The 24,627-nt window shown below is 37.5% G+C and overlaps 4 protein-coding genes across 4 annotated transcripts; 1 reads left to right on the forward strand and 3 right to left on the reverse strand.

Moving 5' to 3' along the window:
• Positions 1-343: 343 nt before the first annotated feature.
• LOC145905455 (serine/threonine-protein kinase Nek11-like) lies at positions 344-4,667 on the reverse strand. Its single transcript, XM_082992660.1, has 10 exons — positions 4,449-4,667; positions 4,018-4,183; positions 3,526-3,644; positions 3,047-3,238; positions 2,585-2,734; positions 2,285-2,362; positions 2,144-2,224; positions 1,924-2,017; positions 1,725-1,860; positions 344-1,458 (listed from the first exon to the last, which is right to left on the reverse strand). The coding sequence occupies exons 1-10, from the start codon at positions 4,619-4,621 to the stop codon at positions 761-763; spliced, it is 1,887 nt and encodes a 628-aa protein (XP_082848786.1). The 5' UTR covers positions 4,622-4,667; the 3' UTR covers positions 344-760.
• Positions 4,668-4,671: 4 nt separating this feature from the next.
• On the reverse strand, positions 4,672-7,555 carry LOC145905454 (PMS1 protein homolog 1-like). Its single transcript, XM_082992659.1, has 2 exons — positions 6,642-7,555; positions 4,672-6,544 (listed from the first exon to the last, which is right to left on the reverse strand). Exons 1-2 carry the CDS (start codon positions 7,477-7,479, stop codon positions 4,773-4,775), a joined length of 2,610 nt encoding a protein of 869 aa, XP_082848785.1. The 5' UTR covers positions 7,480-7,555; the 3' UTR covers positions 4,672-4,772.
• Positions 7,556-8,032: 477 nt separating this feature from the next.
• LOC145905684 (uncharacterized) lies at positions 8,033-12,666 on the forward strand. Its single transcript, XM_082992952.1, has 11 exons — positions 8,033-8,289; positions 8,469-8,642; positions 8,894-9,038; positions 9,219-9,317; positions 9,401-9,525; positions 9,936-10,049; positions 10,431-10,615; positions 11,022-11,197; positions 11,450-11,602; positions 11,862-12,083; positions 12,266-12,666. The coding sequence occupies exons 1-11, from the start codon at positions 8,190-8,192 to the stop codon at positions 12,495-12,497; spliced, it is 1,725 nt and encodes a 574-aa protein (XP_082849078.1). The 5' UTR covers positions 8,033-8,189; the 3' UTR covers positions 12,498-12,666.
• On the reverse strand, positions 12,611-13,739 carry LOC145905685 (uncharacterized). Its single transcript, XM_082992953.1, has one exon. It carries the CDS (start codon positions 13,678-13,680, stop codon positions 12,808-12,810), a length of 873 nt encoding a protein of 290 aa, XP_082849079.1. The 5' UTR covers positions 13,681-13,739; the 3' UTR covers positions 12,611-12,807.
• Positions 13,740-24,627: the final 10,888 nt, after the last annotated feature.

Genomic DNA, 24,627 nt, shown 5'->3' on the forward strand with positions numbered 1-24,627 from the left:
CTAAAACATAACGATACACATTACATACTTTTCTCTTGGAGAACGTTAACCACGCACTTTTCCGGAACAAGCCGAACCGAAAGGTCGAATTCGACATTTCCCTTTGCTTGCCGCGTTGTGCCATAGAAATAAAATCAGACTTTATTGCAAAATGATTCCGGTTATATACCACGAAGAGATAAATATTGCTGTTCAAGTATATACATTAAATATAAAAAATTATTTTCTGTTATAACCATTATATTTCTGCAAGTAATTGAATAGCAACACTGAAAGAAGTTTGTTCTGCCTACCATATGAACACCAGTTGATGGCCTTTTTTATGTAAACAACGGAGTGAAAACAGTAAGATCGTTTATTCAATCAAAATTCGTCCCACAAAATAAATGTGATAGTACCACTTGGTCATATTGTAATACATACCCTGTAGGCATCAAGCAACATTTGCATAATTTCATCTATTTACAAATAAAAATAAACTAAAACAGTGGCTGGTTTAAACACAATTATCTGAAGAAAAAATCAGACTAAATCATATTTTGGTCTATACTGAAATTCGGAGAAAACTCACAATGGTAAAAAAATATGTAACCATACATAAAATAAGCACCCTTATTATCATTGCCAATGATTTCACAGTAAAACTATGAGTCATCTTAAAACACCATCGACAAAATATTTTAAACAAAAAAAATTTACTGACCCCACAAAAAATTTTAAGGCACATTTCTGAAATATGCACAAAGCTAAAAAATAAGGATTAATAGGTAAACTTGGAATCTCTTTGCTGTTCCAGGTATATCAGTTCTTCAAAGTTCATGCACTTGGTTTCAGGCACAATGCCTTTCACTTTTTCGATAATTTCCATGTTCCCGTCAATTGCTGAAACATCATCAAATTGCATCTTCTTCATCATTTTGTATGCTTTATCGAACAACTGATCATCAAGACCTTCTCTGCATTTCTCCTTTAGCTTCTCAATTTTTTTGACCGCCATGTTTGCATGAAACATTGTGAAGTTCATTTCTGGAGTGGGGTCTGCGGGAATGTCCTTTTTATCCCCAGTTGCATCAACTTTTTCATAAGATGGGGTTTTCCGGACGATTTGCTTTGAGGTCGAGGTAGTGTGTTGAGAAGCAATAGGTGGTAATTTTGTGGCTCGAGTAACTGTTGAATCATCAAGGTCAAGTGCACCTTCCATGACCTCCATCAAATCTCTGTATTCACCTTGAGTGTAGGACAAGTGCTCATCCGGAAGATCAAGATCATCATCTTCCTCTGACGAAATGCTCTCAAACCTTCCATGATTGGAGTAAAATGTGTCTGCAAGACCTGCATCTTCTGGAATTATTCCATCACGGATGAGGCTTTGTATTAATTCGTCAGTGGAGTTCGGATCAAACTCCTTTAAAGTATGTGCTTCACCATCTTCTTGGTGAAGAGTGTGCACTCCAGAAGCTGTAATTATTATTTTTTATAACTTCAATGGTAATGAATTAGGTATATATTAGTTCCCTAAAAGTTTTATTTTTTTTTATGTAAGTTTTATTCCTTTTCTCAAATTAAAAATTCTGTTTCAAAACCTGACAAATCAAGCTTTCAAAAAAATGATTAGTGACACTAAGTATTTCTTTAGTTGTTTACCAAAAGCAATGAGATTACATTGTAAGGTTATGCGAAACCCAAAAGTACTAAACTTTGTGTAAGGCCTAACTAAGGTAAACCTTTTAGTGTCCCAGCATAAGGTTTAAATGTGACTGTCCCCTGCAGTTCATCTTCAACATCTTCTACTGTTGCAAGCGGTGCTGGTGTGAATACACTTTCCTTGTCCAAAACAACTATCGGTTCAGTTGTCACTTGCTGATAAACACAAACAAACAATACTGCTGAAATATGTAATCACATTAGGAGCAAGGATTTTACCATATTTGTGTCGAACGATGATTTGAGGAAATTTTTTTCTTGAGATTCTTTGCGAATTCTGTGGTTTTCCTTCAGTTGTAACCTGGCAATTTCTCTGCAAATCAGGTGATTTTTCACGAGGTGCAAGATATTGATAATTTCTTTACAGGATAGATTTGACTGAGATATTTGAAGAAGTAAAAGGAATAAAAAACATGACCAAAAAAACTGATGTTCATACTTTAATCGCTGCAGATTTTCATCAGCTTCTTTCTGTTTTCGTATTCTTAAACGATCTCGAGCCGTCATGTTCGATATTGCTCTAAAAATTTTTAATGTTGAGTTGTCAGTGTATGAAGTTTAACTTAAAACAGTTTGTTACCCATTCGAATGTCCAAACAAGGCATGCGTAAGAATAGCTCCTGCTGTTTGGCGTTTTTCTGGACACCGGTCGAGCATTCTAAAAAAACACAGTTTGAAATCAATGCATTGTTGTAGTTTTTGGGTGCGAAAAACATGGAGTTACCCATACAAATTAGAGTAGCCAGAGCTAATTTGCTGATCATAATAGCCCTGTTGCAACTCAGTTATGTTACAGCACTGATGACAAAGACAACAGTTTTTAAAATGTTCGGACTTTTCTATTTCTTGTGTTATAGTTTTGTTGAATATGTTTTTGTACCTGCTTAATAGATTGTTGAGCGCTCGCGAATATGATTGAGACAACTGGGGAGTGTGGTCAGAAATTATTTTCATCATTACCGACATCAGTGTTGTTCCTTCAAAGGCATGTTCAAGGCAACACATTTCGTACAGAACACAGCCAAGTGACCTTTTACCAAAAGAACAGATAAAAATGATAAAATGTGTTGGTAAACTGTTAAATTTATGTACATCAAAGTAAAAATGAATTTTATAACTCATTTAACAATAATGTCTGTTGTTTCCGGTGCACTTTTGTGACAGAATGATTGCTTAATAATAAATTTAATTGCACGATCACTCGCAAGCTAATGCCCACTTTATCAGGTTAGGCAATTGCAGAAATTCACAATAATCCGAATTGTGCACACACTTTTTTGAGCAACCACTAAAAATTTTTACAAATGTAACATAAAAGCAAGCAGTTAAACAAATAATTTACCAGATGTCACATTTCTCATCATATTGTTCATGTTTAAGCACTTCAGGACTCATGTAGTATGGAGTGCCCACGAACGTACTTGCTTTATCCGAGGCACCCAAAAGAATGCGAGAAATCCCAAAATCACCAACTTTTATCTCGTTGTTTTTGAGGAAAATGTTCCGAGTTTTAAGATCTCTATGGAGTATGCGTCTGCGGAAAATATATGTGCTGTTTATTTAAATACCCAATGCAGGGGCTTTGTAAAAGTGTGTGGTCAGGCATGTTTATTCATAATTTTAGTAAGTAATGTACATGGCATATTGTGTCAAAAGTTTAGACAAATTTGTTTACTTGCACGAGTTGCCTGTTTTAAAAAAGACAATCTGGAAGAAAAAATAGCTGCGAATTTAATTGATAACAGCACCAAAATTTAACCGATATATATGCAAATATCTTCGAAGGTTTGCTGTTGTTTTACATGTATAAAGTTAACCCACTTTTTATGCATGTACTCCAACGCTTTCAACAGTTGTTTTATCCATTTGACCACTTGGGCCTCAGGAATCAGTTGGTTTTTCTTCTTCTGGTCCTTAAGTATACATTCAAGGTCACCTCCCTGAAAGAAGAACGAGACATGTCAAGAACATATCAGTCAGCAAGCATAGATGTTTTGTTTGGTTCCTGGCCCAATCACGGACTGTTTAAACAAGACTGAAGCGGGTATAAGGAGTTTATATTGACATAACCACTTCTTTGTTGAAAAGCGTTGCACTCCAATAATTCAGGAATGTCACAAAAACATGCCAAATGAAAACAAAGAATAGTTCTGTGGTAAAGCTGCTAGGCATGTTGCAAATGTAAATAAGTCTGTTTGGTCAGAAGATCGGTGTCAACATTAAAAAACAAAGACTTTTTTTGATACTTGATATGGAAATTAAGTAGCCATTGAAGTTGATACTTTGTTCAACATATTTCAAGCAGCCCCATACCTCACAGTATTCTATGATGATACAGAAGTTGTGTCCATCCAGAAAGCTCTGGTGAAACTGTACAATATTACTGTGGGTTAATTTTGAAAGTAACCTTGCTTCCTGCATAGCATCCACAGTCTCACCAGGGTCAACAGGACCAACCGTTATTTGTTTGAGAACTTTGCTGAAAATTAAAAAGGACATTAAACCACAAAAACAGTTTTTATTGCACCATGCTACATAACTAGTTTATTTTTGCACTGCAAGCTTAAACTTGGGTTGATTTGAGCAAAATAAAAATAACATTTACACAAAAACACAAGTCTGGTTACAGCAAACGCAATAAATGTTAAATTTAAGTCAAAAAAATTTATATTAAATTTTAGTCAAAAATAAATACAAAAACATATCTACTATTTTTCTGACGAATGAAAAAAATATATATTTACAGTTTTTCCTTTTCTTCAACTTCTTGTTCATCCTTCACCAAAAACGCTGTACCAAAATTTCCAGCTCCAATCCTTTTGCTTATTAGAAATCTGCCAGCAAGCAGTGGCACAGAAACCTTACCACTGGTAGCACTTTTGCCGAAGTCATCCGGTAGTTTATTGGGCAAAGGCATTGCCCCAGTTTAAACAATTGTAACACACATTCTTTTTTTACAAATAGAACCTATCAAATAGGAAAATTATTCAAATGAATGAGTAAACTTCATGATTTCCAAGAGCATAAGAAAGCAAATAATATACAGTTCAAATAAATGAAACGATTTTTTACGTGGACCCTGTTTTTTTATATCGCTTCAGGTTTGCCAACTTGTGAAAAACTGGCAACGAATGAAAACATTTCATCTCCCAGAGTTCATTTATGCCTTGCTTTGCGTTTATCGACCTCAAAACCATATCACATATTTCGTCAGTGTCATCGGGAAGGGGGTTTCCCCAGGCTATTCTGGCAGCTTCTCCTTGCAAGTAATAGAAAACACTGGATGGCCTGGACTCGGTAACGCTGATGTCATTGTTTTTGTGTATTTTTAGTAAAATATCTTTCAGATCTTGAACTTTATAGTAAGATATGCTGAGGGTCATTGCATGAAGTTGATAGAATGTTCTTCCAGTGTCTTCTTCATTGATTTTTCTCACCTTGAAACCATTGGACATTACCCTCGGATCCAGTACTTCTGCATCAGCACAAAGGCCATCTACTTGGGACACCTTGAGATTGTCGAGCACTTCCAGACCTTCAGAACCCACAACTTTGTCATCCAATAATATTGGGCTGTCAAGCCGAGTGCATTGCAGCACATGTTTCTCCAGGAGACTTGAAAAAACAACATTTTCACAAAGTCTAATTAGGTTGGCAATGAACAAAGTTGATACATTTCTGCAAACAATGGCACCCTTTCGATCCAAGTGACCAATAAAGTCAAAATCAGTAGCAGGTGTTTGCTTTTTGTCTTGTTGCATTCTTATAACTTCATAAACATTGTTTTTTATGCTATCAAATGGGGCATCAACAATTTGTTCTTCAATAACAATATCAGAATTATTGTGAGTTTCCACTTCCGGGGTCTCTTCATCTTCATAATGTTTTACTGCAAGAAAGGATCTTCTCGCTTTATTTTTCGACTTCTTGTCGGACTGCACTGTGGTTGTGTTCCTCTGTTGCTTCTGGTAAGCATCCCATTCAGAGCTTGCTGAAGAGATACATTTCATCTGATCCACCTCAGATAAACGATCAAAGTCCTCGTCTATTTCAAACACAGATCTTGGCTTTTTGTTAGTCAGCGTTAGTATCCCGTCCAATGTGGTTTGGTAAGACGTGCAACTTTCTTCCAGTGATCTTTTTCTTGATGGTGTTTTTGTTGCTCTGTTATCACCAATGTTGTTAGTGAGTAATTTCACTGGTTGGACATCTCTGTCTTTGTACATTTCTCCTCTACTCCATAATGCAGCCGAGGCTTTTGCCTCATTTCTGTTTTCATTTAACTCAACACAATTATCAGGATCACTTAATCGATTACTACTTTTAGTTTTGGAGCATGTTTCTGGTACTTTTGGAAAGGTATCTTCTGCCAAACTTCTTAAAGTTTGATTTTCAACCACCCTTGGTTGAGGACTTGTGTCCTTTTCTTGATTTGAACCACATACTTGGGATGAACCATCGGTCTCTTTGGAACTGCTAGTAATTAAGTGAAGCAAGCTACTTTGATCAGCTAAAGTGTGGTCTTGCTTTTTGCTTTTTCCACTAATGTCTGTTTTGGGCTCATTTGCATCCGTCAAAGCAAGCTCTGTGGTGTCATTGACATTGATGCCAATATCGAAATTGGCATTTATGTCAACAAAGTCTTGGACTGCTGGGCTTGCGCTAGTTTTACTTGAAATCAGGATTTCTTGGTTGTCTTCATGTAGCTTGGAAACAGCGTGTTTTACCAGTTCCAAAACTTCGTCTTTCTGACTCAACATGACCTGTGTCTTATTGGCATTCATGTTGACATCAATCGTTTCATTCGGGACGCGAAGAATCACAACACAAACCGGCCAACCTGCAAATTAAGTGTGTAAAAATAAATTCAAAAATTATTTTTTGCATAAATACTATGTATACTGAAGTGAAAGAACAGCTACATAAATAGTACTTACCAGATGCGTCTTCAGTGTTGCACATTGTCTTCAACAATTTGTCAATTTCTTTGTCACGAACAGGTCTACTGTTGATAATCAAAAAAGTCCGGTCTGATGTCTTTCTTGGAGCTGGAACTTTCGGTAAAAACATGTGAACTGACAAAGGCCCGTCCTCTTGTTTAACTTCAACCAAGTTTTTAACTACAGCTGATGTGAGAACACTTATCAAAGCTGATCGAAGTGTTGAGGCCTTAGGTTTTTGCCACACCAACATCTTATTGTTCGAAAAGTGAACATGCAAAGGTGGATGTGCTAATCCCACTGACATAAGATTGTCTTCGATTAACTTTAGTTGTTCTTTTTTCTTCTTAGCATTGTTAAAAAACTGTTTTCTGACTGGCAAGTTTTGGAATAGACCTTTTACAATGACTGTGGTGCCCACGGGGGAATGAGATGGTTTGCGTCCAACTATTTTTCCCAGTGAGTCTAAGCTGTACAGAGTGCTGTGGAGTTCATCTTTAGTTCTGGTGCATACAGAAACATTAGCTAACTCACAAATCGATCCCAATGCCTCTCCTCGAAAACCATACGATGACAGTAGCTGTAAATCTTCATGGGTTTGAATCTTTGATGTGTAATGTCGTTGTCCGGCAAATGGAATATCACAAACTTTAATGCCGCAGCCATTATCCCGAATTTCTATCTTGTCCAATCCAAAGTTATCCAGTTTGACATCAACACTGGTGGCATTGGCATCGAGCGAGTTTTCGACCAACTCTTTCACAGCACTGCTTACACTGGTAATAACTTGTGTACTTGAGATTAGCCGAACTGTGTCGTTACTTAGTCTATTCATTGCGATTTTTTAACAACACATACGGCTCCTAACTTTCTTGCGTTTTTCAGTTGACAAGACAATTAAATTTAAACACCGTACGTCAAAAGGGCAATAAAACGTTAACCATAAAACAAATGACTAATAGCATTTTAGAACACCTCGTCGAAATTTAGAACAACAAGAGTAGCATCGCTTATCATGCATGGATAAACATTTGCATGCATGGTTGCACATGTCAAATAAAACGTAAATTTATTTTGTCAATAAATTACAAAAATGAGCAAATTGAAAAATACGAAAACTAAAGTAGATGAAAACACCATTCAATTATTTTGATTTATTTCATAAATCTATCGTAGATTTTGAATAAAAAGTGATAAACTGTTTTAGGTTATTCGGCAAAACGACAAACCCTACAAAAACAATTTACATCAAATTATATCAAATAAAATAATATTTGCCGGTTACTGGAAACATATTTTATTTAATATTTCCAATGACCTTGTGCGAAATGCATAAAATATTAACTTAATGACGGATACCATTATTTTTTATCTTTAGCAACCACGGAGCTAATGAAGCTAAATTGTCAAATTATCCGAAACTTGAGAAACACTTTGTACAGTTTGAGTATAGCTTATAATGCGGGAGAAAGCCTTCATTAAATACAGTGTAAAATATGAAAGAATCTATTTTTGATTGACTACTCTGACGAAAAGTGCAAAGTTATGTCTTCCAATGGAGTCTTGCTCCGTCGACCAAGACCTCCTAAAACAGTTGATCGACCTGTGTTACCTCCAATTCCAAGCCGTTGCTCCTCGCGTTTACGTAAGTCTGTGTCGAATAAATTTCTTTTTCAGGATACCATGGATTTATTTTTCAAGAATGGTGCAAAAGGCACCATTGCTTTTATATAAAAAACATATATTCTGCATTTGTATAAAGAGCACAAATAAATGATTTCCAAAACAAAAACATTTGTGAAAATTGGTTTGTTTTCTTTAAAGATGTGTCTCCCGAACTGCAAATGATTACAAACTTACATACCCAAGATGGATTGCAATCGCCGGTTCCAACAATGCAATCAGACTTTGCTCCAGTGGCCAAATCCCAACATCAGACAAAATACCACAACAACCAAATAGTGAATTACCCTTTGAGCAACGAAGGTCCTTTATCTGGTAAGTGGTTCATTAACAATTTAGTTGAGGTGCAAAATAATGAAAATTAAAATTCAACGTTTTTTGTATTAATGTTTTGGTATGTATCAGTGATGTTCATGCAAAAATTAATGTTACAATATATTTTTGTGCACACTGCAAGACCTAATAGAGCTGTAAACTTTGTTTACCTTTTAGGGCAGTTTGGGTAACTCTTGTAAATTTACGAATGTTTCTTACGAATGAAAAAATGTTTATATTTGATCACAAAGGGTCAGCAAAAAAGGCTTTAATAGCCCCATACAAGCCTCGTGGTCCAGACCCATTTCCTTTGCATGAACCCAAGCGACCTGCTGAAGTTTTTCGTGAATATGTTCTTCCCGATGATTCAATGTATTACCAGGAGCCGGAATTCACGTAAAACTTGCATTTTTAGAGTTAACTACTGACATTATGATAGATTAGTCGATCAATTTATGGGCTCCTTATACTTGTATATTACACATTGCATAATTTTAGACTAGTTAACGTAACAGTAATAGCTTTTGCTGTATGTGAGGCCCCATCATATTAAAGGCAAACTTATGTTTTCAACAGACTTGAAGACTTTCTTCTTCAAAATCATCAAGCTATCACCCCGCGCCCAATGGCCAAACGACCTATTTTGTCAAAAGCAAATTACATTAAACTTACCAAGTGGGTTGGCTGCCATTGCAATTATAAATTACCAAGTAAAACTATACAAGAGAAGCATAAACAAGTTAAAATACGGTTTACAGGATTTTGCAAGCAAACAATAAGAATGACTTTGAAAGCGCAAAGGAGCCTGCTCGGATTAATATCTCAGACCTGAGTGACATTAAAGAGAAGCCCAAGCATGTTCCTAGAAGACAAATTTTATTGGGTATTTAATTATTTTTCATGCTATATTTGGTACATACAGAAACACCAGCTTACAAATCAACCCCAATGCCTGAATTGCTATCTTATCCAGTCCAAAGGTCTCCAGTTTGACATCATGTAGGTATCCACTAAAATTCTACTGTCTCTGTTCAACCGACTTGTAAACACAGGACCAGTGTTTCAAACTGTTTGAATAGCTGTTAAGATTAAACCTTATTTAGGTATAAATCAGCTTTATGATTTACGGAAATTTTTTTATTAGTTGTAATAAAACATGATTGCCATCACATGACAAGGCAGGATCGCCCCACTGTGAAGGCACTTACTTGGTGATTTTAGCTATCATGTTTAAATCATTAGTTTCACTGTCATCTCAGCAAATCCAATGATGTTAATGAACTTGGTTCACAGAAATGAAAAAAGTTATTCAAGAACGTCTGGAAGAGTTAGGCCTGACCTCCCCAAGTAGGATGGGAAGTAGCAACAAACTCGGGGACGTCCTGGATGAACTGCATGAAATGGGAGGTAATAAAAGTCTTACAATAGACATACGTAGGTGCGAAAAACTGGAAAAAAATGGAGTTAAATATATGGAATGGAAATGCAAAAGCCAAAATGCTAATCATTATAAGCAAACTTTCGAACCATGCTGCGCTCATCATCAGTGCTGTGAACTAACTGAGTTGCAACTAAGCAAGACATACAGTCCAAAAAATTGTCAATTAAGTGATTAATAAAGGTGTTTTACAATTGTCACAGTTTGCACTTGAGTTGGTCTAGCATGTAGAAACAAGGTATTTGTCCATTTTTTTAATGTTTACTAGTAGTTGACTTTCCAAACCAAGACACAATTGATATGGTCGTCCTATATATATATAACTTTTTAATCAAATGATTATTATGTAGATTCTGAAGGAGTAGGAATCAAATCACAAATGTGCATTTTCACAAAAGCTACCGAGAAGATATTCCAAGGTGGAAAACGGTCGGGATCGCCGTTTGAAGATGGACCGGATGATGTTATAATCACCCCTGCCGAGTTGGCAATACTTAATTGTCTAATGGAGGGAGGGTTTGTCCTAAGCCTAAAGGTAGGTATCTGATTACTTGAAAGGTATAGAAACGAAATAAACTGTTCTCATTTTCTAAAGATTAGTTTAAGTCGCTTGGAAAATTTTGAACCATGTGTGGTGTTTTATTGTAAGTCGTAGACAGGCCACTATTTTTGATTAAGTTTAGTTTGCGATCACAAAGTCACCATAAAGTAGAAATCTTGCTTTAGCATTTATGTGGCAAGATCGAAACAGGGGCTTGTCTGCAGCTCACCAAAAGTATTATTGTCTCTATTTTTCACATGTATGTTGTTTTTAACATGCACTCTGCACAACAAATCTATTTGATGAAAAAATATTTATAGTAACACCTACTGTGTGATGCACAACATAACACCTGTAGCATTATTTTAACATATAAATTTTAACTGAAAAGTTTTTTTAGGCTAATTTCATATCCAGTCTCCCAGACCTCCACCCACTCTCCCACTCTTTGGTGTATCTCAACCTGTCTTTCAACGAATTCTCCGAGTTTCCAAGAGAGATCCTTTTATGCAGAGAGTTGCATGTCCTAAAGATGCGTGACAATCCCCTTCGTGACTTGCCAGCAGAAATTAGCAGGTGATGTCGAACAATGCTTGTGTGAAAGCTGTGCAAAGACAGATTTTTATATTGACTTGAATTCATGACTAAGAAACAAAGCATATAAAAAGAGTAGCAAGATAGAGATTGTTGCTAAATGCTCTTGTGTCTATTTAAATTTTTTTATGTTTAATGCATTTATTGCAAATGCATATGGCAACAACTCCAGTATAATCTAACCACATGAATCACAATATTTTGACTTTCTAATTATTTGTGCATTTTGTACAGGTTGCAGAGATTGAGGACTCTCATACTTTCTTTTTGTTGCATATCAGCACTTCCGATTTCCATGTTTTCATTAAGCAACTTGGAATTTTTGGACTTGTCTTACAACAAACTTACTTTTTTACCAAATGAAATTCAACAGCTGGAAAGTCTGAGGTTTGAATTATTGACATACTCTTCTTTTTGTATGCAAAATTTATTTTACTACTAACAAAGTACTACTTAAAATAAACAGTACTTTTGGAATTAATTTAAAGGTATGCAATGGTTGTCTTTCGTAAAACATATTCAGTGATATGCACCCACAATTATCAGGATAAGAATGTTTGTTGCAAAGCTACAAAGTCTTTCTCAATGATCTTTCTAAATTTTATCTTTCTTCATCACACATTATTTTTTGTTGTTCAATTTGCAGGTTCTTAAATGTCGAGGGTAATGAACTCCCAGGCCTACCATGTGGATTGTTGAGGCTGAGTTTATTCAGGATAAGAGTCCGCAACAACTTTATGAGTCCCCTTTTTTGGAGGGAAAACTCAAAAAATGATCCACAACGACTGACTGACCTCTGCTGCTTGTCACTACAGCGAAACTTTACTGATGGCGAGCTCCCTGAGAACATTTCTGAAGCTTTGAACATGTATGACAGGTTTTCCATGCCTAATCGATAAACAAGTTGTTTTAATTATGTTTTTGTTGTACATTTTTTAACTTTTTGAGAGTGTTTGATGCGTAGCCACCAAATGGTATGCAAATTTGCCAAAAAATAGATGGCGAAGCCCCTACAAACTATACAATCATTTAAATTCTCCTTTTTTACAGCTACACTCACTGTGATTGTTGTGGTCGTGAGATGTATGGCCCAGGCCTTCGTATTATACGACCTTGCAGTGAAATATGGGGAATCAAGCGAATGCCCTTCCTATTTCAATCTTGCTCACCAGTGTGTTATAGTCAGTTTGTACAAAGTGTTGATCCAAAGATATCGGAGTTGATTTATGGCGTGACAAGTAAAACGCAAACTATAGGGGCTCGCTCACCTGCTTCCATTTAGCGTATGCATGTTCAGTGTTACCTAACTTACTATTTTGTACTGTTTAATTTATATTACTGGTTATGTGCTATCTACATCCACCGACCCAACATCCTAACCAGTTTTTCTGGTCATTTCGAAGCAAACAGTGTTTAATAAAAGTTGTTTTTATCTACATATAGAATACAAATTTATCACAGTACAGTTTGTGGTTAAAAATGAAGATGAATAAACTTATGATAACACAGTGAAATCAGATAGCTTTGTACACAATATTCTGAAAGATGAGTAATTGCACATACGCACTTATTCCTGAGTACAAATCATGCCTTTAAAGCTTGTCAATAATAAATTGTACCAAATCCATAGTCAACTGTAGCAATGAGTCAGATGATACTAACAGAGGCCAAGGAACCCATATTTTCCACAGTTTAAATCTAAATGCATGTGTAACAAAACCTTTCGAGGGCAACTTTGAAGAATTCGATTTAAGCACAGCCCGAACACAAGTTGATTGCAAGTTAGAACATGGCTGGCATTGTGGGTACAACACCCCACCAACGTTGCTTTTACCTTGTTTGTAGGCGAGGGCTTGTGGTGGTGAATGATCTGCATAGTATGGTGCCCGCATTTTGAATTGTTCCGGAAACAATCTTGCCAGTCCAATTTTGTATAAGTAATACAGTGGGGTGTAAACTACGCCACATGAGTGACAACCATGAACTCGACCTATATGCTGTATTTGCCTTTTCTGTGAAGCAGTGACATTTTCATTGTAGTCAAACAATGTGATGAATTTTTGCGCAAAGGCTCCAGGTTTTAACACATGGCTTGGTAATGGTCGAGAAAAACGTTTCGCCAAAATATAAAACTGTGTCATGGACAAAATTGAAAACGTTACAGCATCTTGGTTTGTAAGGCTAACCATCGGATAAACACCGAGAAATGCATCATGGACACTTGAGGTAATAACGCACGATAAAAAAGCCCCAGTGCCTACAGTTACAAAGCCACAAAGAGGTGCCAGTTTATGGTGTGCTGCAAGACGCATTTGCTTCCAAATAAGATGCTGAAAAATTCCAATTGTTGCAGGAAATGCCACCATTCCACATGCAGCCGCAATTGCATTTTCCGTTGACACAAGTTTGGTGAAAAAAGTATTTTCACATGTTGTGTATCTTTCAGGCAAACCAGTAGCTTTCATACCAGAACCGTCTCACATGCACCCGGCTCCACAATTTGCAACAAAAAAATAGCACAACTAGCACTGGAATAAATGCAATGATTGTCAAGACATTGATAGATACAGGCTAATAAACTTTCATACTTCTAACTAAATTGTTTTCATTTTTTTAATCCAACAAACAAAACAAAAAAACACACATAATGTCACTGAGAACAATAACAAAAGGAAAGAATTCGTGTAAAAACAAAATTACCGGTGAATAAAATAGAAAAATAAGCCCTGCTTTTCGCTTCAGTGCACATGAGATATCACGTGATCGTCACGAGGTCAAAAGTTGTCTGCGCGCACTTTTATTTTGAAAATTGGTAGCAGTTACTTTAAGGTAAAAACAAACTGTTTGTTTCACCCCAAATGCATAAGGTTTAGCTTGTAAAAGAGATAAAAAAGTGTAACGTTTGATAAATAGTCTAAAGTTTTTCTTTGAAAACATTTTCCACTTTTACTGATTACTGAGTGTAGTTTACTTTTTGCGTTATACCTGATGAAGTCTCGCCGCATGGCAGACGAAACGTCGAAGAAATACAACACGTATATTTTATACTAGAAGGACAGTACATTTTTAAATTGCAATATGCCTGGCAACAGGAATTTCATATTTTTTATTGATTGTTAAGTCACTGCACAATTAGGCTAGCTGTCAGCACAGCAGAGACTGCTTAGTACTGCTTAATAGTCGTTGGTGACTGCAATATGGAACGCCAGTTCGCAATAATTAGCAACAATAGGAAAGAAAAGGTATGAATTATGCTATTACCTAACGCAGAACAACTTATGATTTAAGTTACACTGCGTGGTAATTGATGAGTGATTTAAACTGTGTAGGCTATGTCAATGGTCTGCAAAAGGGAGTGCGAAGTAACAACTACCAATTGAATAATTATCTCAAATTGTTGATGTCTTCGCATCACCAGCATTTTTGTGTAGTAGGCCCTAGATGTTTGCACATCTAAGATGTTCGTACCCTCTTGTCAGCATCATCAGTACGAATGATAGTTGTATACAGTGGTGGAATTCAAATTTTTTGTCAGCCGGTTCTACCACAAAAGTCATATTTTTTAGCGGGTTGTGTTACAAACACCCATTGACAGTAACCAGTAATGCTATCTCATTAAATTTCGTGAGACAGTTCTGTAGAACCAGTTCGAACCGACTGAATTCCACCACTGGTTGTATGATAAAAATACATCACAAAATTATGTCGATTTAACGATTTGTTTCGCAAAAAATATACTGGCTGACTGACTAACATCAAACAGTTGGTATACAAAGTCCTAAATCACAAGGCACGCGTGTCATTGGTTGCCGACCCCTGGTGTACGTAAATATTATGAGGCGTGTAGGCTACTAACAGCGCACGATAAGCAAACCTTTAACCAACATATTCGCTTTTACGTATACCGGATCCGCAAATAGATCGTGCTTTGTTCTGATTGCAAATCCTGCAGTTTTACATTAAGGCCCGTTTACACACGAACATAGTTTGGCACGGCACAGCACAGTCTGGCACACACGGTGTTTACACTACTGGAATAATCAAGCACGACTAAGGGATTTTCCTGTAATGAACACGAAACCGACAAGTGCAAGTGACAAGTTACGATGATAATTTTTTAAGGATGTCAGTCTTGACTTGCATTTCTCGGCCAGCGATAAGTTGTTGCTATTGGCTGTACATATTCTTCAACAAAAAGCTTGTACTGTTTTACACAGTTAAGGCATGTACTGTTTTGCATATTTTTTTACGACGCAAGGTAACACTACAATATGCTGAACCAAACACCACAGATTAAGAAAACAAAGATGGTATAATTGAAACAGGACAAAGGTTTTCCACAGCTACATCCCGCTGAGACGCCGTTCTACACACCACTTTGTTATTCAGTTACGGCACCATTTCATACGCTTAAAAACAATCGCTCACATGTCAAACGCGGCCGCATCACACAGCCACCACTAAAATAATATATGTCCTCTCCTTTTAAGCAGTCGCCTTGCACTCTCGCATCAATGTGTGCCGAAATGTGCCCAACTGTGCCCGAATTTTTGCTCGTCGAGCAAAAGCGAGCACATCCCAGCACAGACCGGCACATCCCATCCCAGCACAACTCAGCACGCGCGCACAATAAAACAAACACGGAATCGTCTGTAGTGTAAACGGGCCTTTAGGCTAAGTATTTTCTGATTGGGATATTTTAACACACACAAAAAACTGTTAACAAACATTAACGTGTTCGAAAAACCTAAACAGATCCTCTACGCTTGTGAAGGTCGCCTGAGAAGTTGTGCGCTTGCGCACCAGTGTACCCCGTGAAGCCACTGAGCTCCTGTAGCTCAGTTGGTAGAGCGTTGGGCCTGGTTAGCCCAGGGTCGTGAGTTCAAACCTCAACGGGAGCTTGATTTTTCAGATCTCGCTCCGACTTGTCGGGAAAAGTGGCTGATCCAGCTTGGCTGCAATGCCTTGGCTGCGAAGCCTGTGAACCATATAAAATCCTAATTTTTATTTCACCTTTTCAGTTGCAGAAGACAGCGCATGTCAGTTGCTGTGGCAAAGGTGTTGTGATGTGGCCTTTATGGTGAGGTAGTAAACACTAAACATGTAAATGTCACTCAATCGATGTCCTGACATGTTTTGTCTCTTCATGTTGTCATGTAGCTCGGTCCCTGAGGGGGAAAACGCGTATTTATAACGCAATATTCACGGCGTGAAATTATCGATTATCTCTCCTGTTGCGTTTGTGTCATAATTTCCTGTTTGACTGTGTTGTCCACGGTGCATAGCCGTGTTTTTTCCTTTAGATCACAGGTAAAAGAAACGTACATATTTTTCGTCAACGATTTTTCAAAATGATACGACTTATCCGTGTGCGTAGAATATATTCGTCAGCGACACGAAAGTAATTTGAGGGCAGCAATGAAAAGGACGGAATATTATGTTGTTATATGGGATAAAATAATGACACTGTTACGTCAAAGATTTAAATTAACCCTCTTCATTGATTTATCCAGGTCACTGACAACATAATGGCGTCACTTATTTTGCCAACTATATATTCCTTCAATTCCTTGAATTGAATATATCCTTGAATATATATGTTCCTTGAAAAATCATATTTAAATTTTAAATACGGAAAAAAATTCCTGTTTTGGTCGAGTTTGAGGTACATTAACCATGACCTACAATATGTGTTTTAATCGATTTTGCATTGCAAATACAACATTTCCAAACGCACTTAAAATGGCACGCATGTCCGTTGCGGACGCGAAAAGGTGATGGACATTGATTGTATACAGGAATCAGACCCCGATCACTTTAATTATTAATTTGCTACATCTCTTTACTCCGGATTAAAGGCCATCTTGATTCCTCAATTTTTTATTACCCCCGATTCATCTGGAAAAACATTTGACTTGATCTCCAGCACACTTCTTGGGTCCTAACTCACATCCGTTATCAACAGTAGGCTGTAGCTTGTGTTGCTGATTCAACTCTAACAAATTTGGTTCAGATTAAAGCAGTGGTTCTCAACCGGGGATCCGTAGAGCGTTGTCAAGGGGTCCTCGGCAACCACTAAATAATCACGCCAACTGAATAATAAACTTCCTTTTTCGAAATATGTTTACGTATTTAACAATATAAGCCCGAAAACATGCGAAATTGCATGCAGAAGCTTGTTACCGCCTTGTTATATTGCAAACAAAAAGGCATTGTTACGTGAACCTTAGACGTAAATCTCAGCAAGTGCAAAGTTTTTAAAAAAACATCATCAAAAGGTGTCCGAACCACTGGTTTAAACCAATTGTCCTATAACCAACGAATTAAAAAGATTTTCTCGTCTTCATAACGTGGGCAATTTAGCATACGGACGTGGGAGACCGGTTAAAACGTCACCGCACGAAAGATGAGTGCTGGGATAGATGTTGATCTGAAAAAAAAAGCAAAAGCACAAACCACGTTTTACGATGTTGCTCAACAATGGCCGAAAATCAGATTCACGCTAAATTGGTTAGTATTGGTTTCTAGACGGGCACTGATCAGTTATTCAAAAAATCCGCATTCTAAGCAACCGCCCTGTCGGCTCAGTGGACGAAAACCAATTTGTTTGACGCCCATTAAACAGTATACTAGATTACACCACTTTCTTGAATGCGTCATTTGGTGGAGAATGCGCCAAAGTTGAATTGTTGTAATCAATAAAATTGAGCAGTTTGTCTTGCAATTAAGTTGTTAAATTACACCCAAGGGAAAAATCATTGATTGTCGACGTACGCGGGAGTCCAATTATCTGGATGTCAGAATTCATAAGTGTTAAACGGATTTGGATTGGTGTTGTTGCAAAAGAAAAGCAATTATTTTAGCACCATTGTGTGAGTTTTAAAATATACGAAGTAGACATAAAAAAAAAAATTCGAGCGTCGATTGAAATATATTTTAAAAGTATTATTTTTTGATAAATGTTTTAGTGGTTATGTGAAGTCATAACCACATTCAATTGCTGCGACTTTAACTTCCAAAAAACGCGTTTTGTGGTTCTACAATGCTGGGCAGAAAGTAAAACGGAAAAGGCGCTTTGCCATAGTGGAAATTATGAACAATGTAGCCAACCCTTCAGGGCTGGTATATATGAAATAATTGTGCATGTGCAGTGATGAATTATTAATAAGTTTCCCGTTCCCAGGAAATACAATAGTTTACCACATTCGAGCAAGATGGCAATCTTCGTTGGTCGTTGTACGTCACGACATGAAACTTTTTTGTAACTATTTGAAAAAAGCTTTGTGGTTTTAATTGCCAGCGCCGTTTTTTGACACGATCCTACCTCAAACATGTTACTAGTATCAATTGTTCCCTCCACACACACAAGACGTAGCTGACAATTTAACGTCGATACGAAACTCACAGATTTATTGCAATGATTGCTGTGCAGATGCTCTAAAATACTAATGAGAAGAATCCCTTGCGGACAATCCGTTTAATTATAAATTTACACTGAAAACCCGAAGTTAAATCGATTCTTTCATTTCAAAATCTTTCATTTTCTTCGGCAAAACCATTGTAAAGATTGAATTGGTTTGTTATCAAGCCAAAACGTTTTGGTGTTTTTATTGTACTCAAAAAATCCAATGTACTTTATATGTGTGGGAGTAAAATTGTTTCATCATCAGAAATTACTAATATAAATGGTAAACATGTTGCCTGATGGCCATATGTCCACTTGACGAAAAATACACAAGATAAATATGCCTTCTGCTGAAATAAGCTATTAAGCCAAGCGCTCTACGCGGCCCTAGTACGTGGTTAACACTTTAACGCGCGGCATTGGCAAAGAACAGTCATTCCACATTACTTTCGACAGCTCTGCCCCATGTATAATTTACAGCACTGCCATTCATAATGCACCAGAACGAATAACATAAAATAGTAACGACAGAAAGGTGGAAGGCGGTAAGTTCTGAACTAGCGTGTTTCGCGGAAACTAATGACTAAGTAAAAAAAAGGGTCCGAAAAATTGTGAATTTCACGGTGGTGGCTTCAACTTTGAGCGCAGGCAGTGGCGGTGTTTGACAGTAACCCCTGTGGGTTTATTTAGAATCAAGGGACCCATATTCGTTCTAAGCCCCTATACGACGCCGCAACTTTATATTCTTGTTTAAAAATGCAACAGCTCGTTTCATTAACCTTTAAACTGGACCTTTTGGCTAACCCTTCAACAGAATCCTTAGTAAAGTGTCAAAAATGCATGGCATCAACGTTGGAGGTGTTTAGGGTATAGCTTCTTTTTGTTGTGTTTTTACAGATGTATTATTTAATGGAAACATAATATATTTTTATGTGTTTTTGGCAACAGTATTATTTACTCCAAATGTTATAAATTTTCTTTTTTAAATGAAGCTGTTTTCGGCGCACGTATGCTTGAGGCTTGTATATTTGTTTGTCGCTGCTGTTGGACGAAATAACACAAAACCACAGGCCTTAACAGCCAGAACAGAGCTTATCCGATACAAATCTGTATGTTGTTTGCCCCACAGAAACCAGGCTCTTACTTGTAGGTATCCGAAGAAATTTTTGGCATTTGAAAACTAATACTATCTTAAACGTAATCTCAAGTCAAAATTGGGCAGCAGGCGGCGGCAGACGAACAAGCTTATTCTCGTCGTCGTCCCGTATAGTGTATCGTATTACGCGTAACAAGATGTTTTTTGATCCATTTGTAATTCTGAAAATAACCATTTTCGAGAATGCCCATTCTCTGATGTCATCGTCATATTTACTTCAATGTATATTCCGCGTTGTTTTGATGTTGTTTATCCACATTCTAATGCAGAGCTTAAGTTTGAAAAACTCAGGGCGATTAAGTTTTTAAAAATGATTTTTAATTGATTTTGTATTGTGTATGGCTGCATATAGACTTTGTTCGGGGTTATAAGACAGTACAGACACACACATTTGTGTTAAAGATTTTAATTAAGAAATTTTTCTTCAAAGAATAAGGTGAATTAATTATGAATTCGACGTTCTTCTGGTGAAAAAAGAACGTGAGATTCATATTTTAATTATGATACCTGGTGGTCAAAACCTATTTTCAGTTTTTAAAGAGTAAGGTCTTGAGAAAATAATTTTTGTTTATTCTAAAGAGCCATGCCGACCCAATACATCCCTATATGACTTAAATATATCAATCTAAAATGCAAAGCTTAACAAACAAATCGCAAACAAACAGCAGCATCTTATAGCCAGAGGAAGCGCTTTGTGCATTGAGCCTTTAATCCATGGCGAAGCGAAGCAAATCGTATTGACTATGGTCGCGAGATTTTTTCGCTTTAAAGAATTATGTGGGTTCGGTAAGAGTATTACAGAGCGGCATAGAGGGGATATATCGAGCCACTAGTCATTTAGCTGTCGAGGTGTCTGCCGGCTGGACGATACGGAAAGAAAATAATCTCGTTGCGTTTTTCCCGCGTAAAATCTCCAGCAAATATATAGAGAAAGTTTCGCGTTAACTGTAGCATTGTATTAGCTTCGCGAGCGTTGTTATAGTGGTGGTGGTGGTGGAAGTTTGCGTGTGTTTAGAGCTATTATAAATAATTACAAAGGTTTCGGTTTGTGTGATTGCACTGGCAAGGGATATAGTATATATGCTACCTTCGTTAGAAGATTTGATTCAATAGTGGATGACGATGTTCAAAATTGTTTGTGATGTTTTAATGGACGCTAGACGGATAGATAACCATGCATGCAGCAGACAAAGCATCCTGGTTCAATCTTAAGCAAACATTTAGTCTTCCACTGTAGCGTTTTTATCCGACCTGCTAGTTCTATACCTCTGGCATGATTGGTCAGCAGCCAACTTTAAATCTCGTTTTATTTTGTGAGCTGCATGCAGAAGGCCACTATTGCGACCTATGAGTCATCATTGCGGGTTGGTGTGTTACTATTGTAGACGATCTTGTCGACCTAACAATAAGGTTAAACTTCCACTTTGTGGTGACTTTACAATCACCGTAATCCGTTGGGCACCAAACTAGGTGCAACCATCCGGACAAACAAACTGGAAGCAAACTGGAAACACTATGGCCAAGTAAAAGCCAAATCATTAATAAATCATACGAGCATGGAACCAATAGAATAAATTTGTGTTTTATTTTTTCCAAATGCTTGAGTATTTTTTTGCATTGGCAGTGACAAAAACTATTACGTCACAAATGGAAAGCAATACACAAAATTTTCCCGATGGATTGAATATAGACGCACGGTTTGTGGTTATGAAATTTGGGGAACCTATGCTCTCAAAGAAGGCGAAGCGATAATCTTGTATAATCACGCGTAGTTGCGTTGCAAGATTACGTCTTTATCCGTCCTGAAAACATATTTGTGGATTTGGATAATCGCTCTTCACGCAGCTGATTCCACGACCCCACATTAATATCGATCTTTTGCAAATCATTTTGGAATAATTCTCTAGGCCATTGTGTAAATATTGGTGAAAAGGAAATGTACTATTGGCTGCATAACTGCATAGTGTTGTATCTATCGTTTCACTTCTGGTTGTATTTGTCGACTTTCGTTTGTTGATTTTTGCAGTATAACGTTATGGTAAGGTCAATTAAACTAAAACAACCCAACCGTATACTTTTTCAAACAAAATTCCAGTGTCCACTGCAAGTTACAGCAGGGTTACTGCGTCATTTGTATATAGTATTGGTCAGGCAGAGCTTGTCTTTTGTTTTTTAGCAGTAGAATTGTTGTCATTAAATGCAGAACACTGCAGGTGTTTAACGCATGAAATCGTTTGAAAATGAAAATCGTTTGACAAGACAGAATAAGTTTGTTTGGCAAAAATCGCAGTGTTTAACCAGCACCGTCTTGGAAATACTATGTTTCCTTGTTCAATTTACTCAAGCCGGAGGATTTACGAGCTAACCGGCCGTTGTACTGCGCGTGGTAGCACTTAAACGCAAAGGAGAGATTCTTGCCACATTTTACGACCTACTTGCTCAAACAAATCCATGCCATATTGACCAAATCACCTCCTATTTTTGTATGAATATCTTCTTACATTTTAACAATGTTTTAACCGTGACTGTGGCCATTTATAGCCTAATTATTGCCTTGTAGTGTGTAGCAATGTGTGAAATATGCATAAAAGGTGACCGTTAGTAAGTGTAGCTAATTTCCACACGCCCATGAAACCTGTAGAACCTGTGTAACAAGGCTTATCATAGATATCTGCCTGAACTCCACCATTGTGATGATCATCTTTTAGCAAACAAACAACTGTTTGCTCTGTCCCTTTTTCCAGGTCTTATCACAAGAAATCACTCAATGCGTGTTTTCGCAATATCTATATGCCAATGATGGGTACCCATTTGTTGCACTTTCTCATTGTAATATCTTGGTTGCGATCAATACCCGCTAACCAGAAACTCTAATTAGCGTCTCCTTGAGGTTAGTGGTAAAGGCACCGTTGCAAAGGCCAACCTAGCAGTCCCAATTAAGTCACAGGTGGAAGTCTTATTGCAAAACAAGTTGAATTGAAAATAGCAACCAAAAAACAACGTTTTTCAATCAATTGGAACATTGTGTTGGAGATTTTATAGTTGAAATATTTCAAGGGTTTTGGAACCGATTCTTTGTTCAGGATTTTAACTGTTGGGCCATCGAAAGGGCAATCCCTAAGTGGGTTTAGCGGAACCCTACATTTCACAAAAATTTACACCCATGTAAAGGGTTTCTTGAACCCATTACATGGGTGTGAGTTACCTACTACGACAATGTAAGTGTTTACCTGCCGGTTTTGGGCTCCACAGATAAAAATGTTTTTTGAGAAACACTACAGGAGGTATTTGATACATGAGGCGAGGAACAGACAGTACTGTATTGTGACGTAATTGTCTAATGTCACTATCTATTGTGACGTAAGTTTACTGTCATTGTCAGCATTTGCTTTATTGCTACTGACGTTTTTGTGAATGTGCTTTCCAAATTACGGCGCTAGGCCCACGTGTTCCTAACACGTTGCGGATTTCTTTCATCAAGTTGCAAATTACTGTTGCGTCACTGCAACCTTTCGCTTTCGTCGGCCCCTGGTAAGGGAAGTCGACACTAATGACTATTCTCATTAGGCTTATTGAAAACTCCATTGATCTCCACGCAGAACACAAAGACCCCATAGGGGGTGTTTTGATGCGATACCTATACAAGCTCCCGCTGAAATATATGAAGCGTATTGCGATGCAACGCAAAATGTAAACAATAGCCTCCACGCCAACAGACAAGTGGACAAAGAACTTGATTGGTGACACAAGGTATTGAATGACAAGAATACGTGCCGGTATGTCAGAATAACAACCTTAGGTAGAAACAACAACAGCTTACCGATGCACCTAGCTAGAGGTTAAAACAGATATAAGCGGAAGTTACATCGTATAAAGTCGCATTAAGGTGTTTTAGATTTGGCAACTGTTCGTCTTTAGCATTAGGACTGTTGTTTTTCTCGCAATACTGTTGGTTGAAGTGGCAATGTTGCAGAGTACCTGCAGAAAATGGTGTTTGTGCAGTGTCAGACAGCAATAACAGCCCGAACTCTTGTACACGTTTGACTGCCTCGACAATATTTTAAACAGTTTGGGTTTCCCATGAAATGAAAGGGCAACGTCTGAGATAGCTCAGTGACTGTTAAAAATTATTTTGGCAATGGTGTACTCCCCTTTCTTAGCATAGCATATTCTGATCGAGTCATTTTGATAGCTTCGGACCGCTGTGTTATGGTAGACTGAGGTAAGTCAGGACAACAACAACGAACAATAGCCTAAATAATTTGAAAGGTCGGGGCTGCTTGCGCTTTTGTGTCTGCTGGTGGCTTGTTTTGGTCCCGTATCACATATGGTGGCGGAAAATGCTATCCCTAGGAATTTAGTTGGATGGGGCGTTTGCAGAGAAATGTCCCTGCGTTTACGGAATGTAGTTGGTCATTAGTGCGAATATTATCATGGGACAAGCGCCGTGCTGGTGGCTTGATTTGGTCCCGTATCACCTATGGTGGCGGAAAAATATTGTCCTCAGGTATTTGGTTGGCTGGGGGCGTTTGCAGAGACATGTCCCTGCGTTTACGGAGTCTAATAGGTCATAAGTGCGATTATCATGGGACAAGCGGCGTGCTTGTGGCTTGCGTTGCAAGTCGCGTCTGGACCACAATTTGTGTCTGACGAGACCATGTATGCGCCACAACTACTGACGGGTTTGTCACAAGAGCCCACTATTTAGCCAGTACAGTCTCGATGTATTAGCAATATACATTAATAGCTAGTTGTTTTGGCGTATTGGCATAGCACAGAAGTGGCGTAGGCAGCCTGTGTACAAAGTTGGTTTGCTTTAAAATCTTGCATGTAGTTATTAAAGGCTTGGAA

Source organism: Ascidia mentula, chromosome 6, assembly GCF_947561715.1.
Source record: "Ascidia mentula chromosome 6, kaAscMent1.1, whole genome shotgun sequence".
NCBI classification, from domain to species: domain Eukaryota; kingdom Metazoa; phylum Chordata; class Ascidiacea; order Phlebobranchia; family Ascidiidae; genus Ascidia; species Ascidia mentula.

Excerpts from the sequence above, each read along its gene's own strand:
- LOC145905455 (XM_082992660.1), bottom strand. The coding sequence starts at position 4,621 with ATGCCTTTGCCCAATAAACTACCGGATGACTTCGGCAAAAGTGCTACC. Across the intron at positions 2,225-2,284 it reads TTGTTTGGACATTCGAATGG|AGCAATATCGAACATGACGG; the intron begins GTAACAAACTGT and ends AAAAATTTTTAG. Across the intron at positions 1,861-1,923 it reads CATCGTTCGACACAAATATG|CAAGTGACAACTGAACCGAT; the intron begins GTAAAATCCTTG and ends TGTGTTTATCAG.
- LOC145905454 (XM_082992659.1), bottom strand. The coding sequence starts at position 7,479 with ATGAATAGACTAAGTAACGACACAGTTCGGCTAATCTCAAGTACACAA. Across the intron at positions 6,545-6,641 it reads CAACACTGAAGACGCATCTG|GTTGGCCGGTTTGTGTTGTG; the intron begins GTAAGTACTATT and ends CTTAATTTGCAG.
- LOC145905685 (XM_082992953.1), bottom strand. The coding sequence starts at position 13,680 with ATGAAAGCTACTGGTTTGCCTGAAAGATACACAACATGTGAAAATACT.
- LOC145905684 (XM_082992952.1), top strand. The coding sequence starts at position 8,190 with ATGTCTTCCAATGGAGTCTTGCTCCGTCGACCAAGACCTCCTAAAACA. Across the intron at positions 8,643-8,893 it reads CAACGAAGGTCCTTTATCTG|GGTCAGCAAAAAAGGCTTTA; the intron begins GTAAGTGGTTCA and ends TTGATCACAAAG. Across the intron at positions 9,526-9,935 it reads TAGAAGACAAATTTTATTGG|AAATGAAAAAAGTTATTCAA; the intron begins GTATTTAATTAT and ends CTTGGTTCACAG.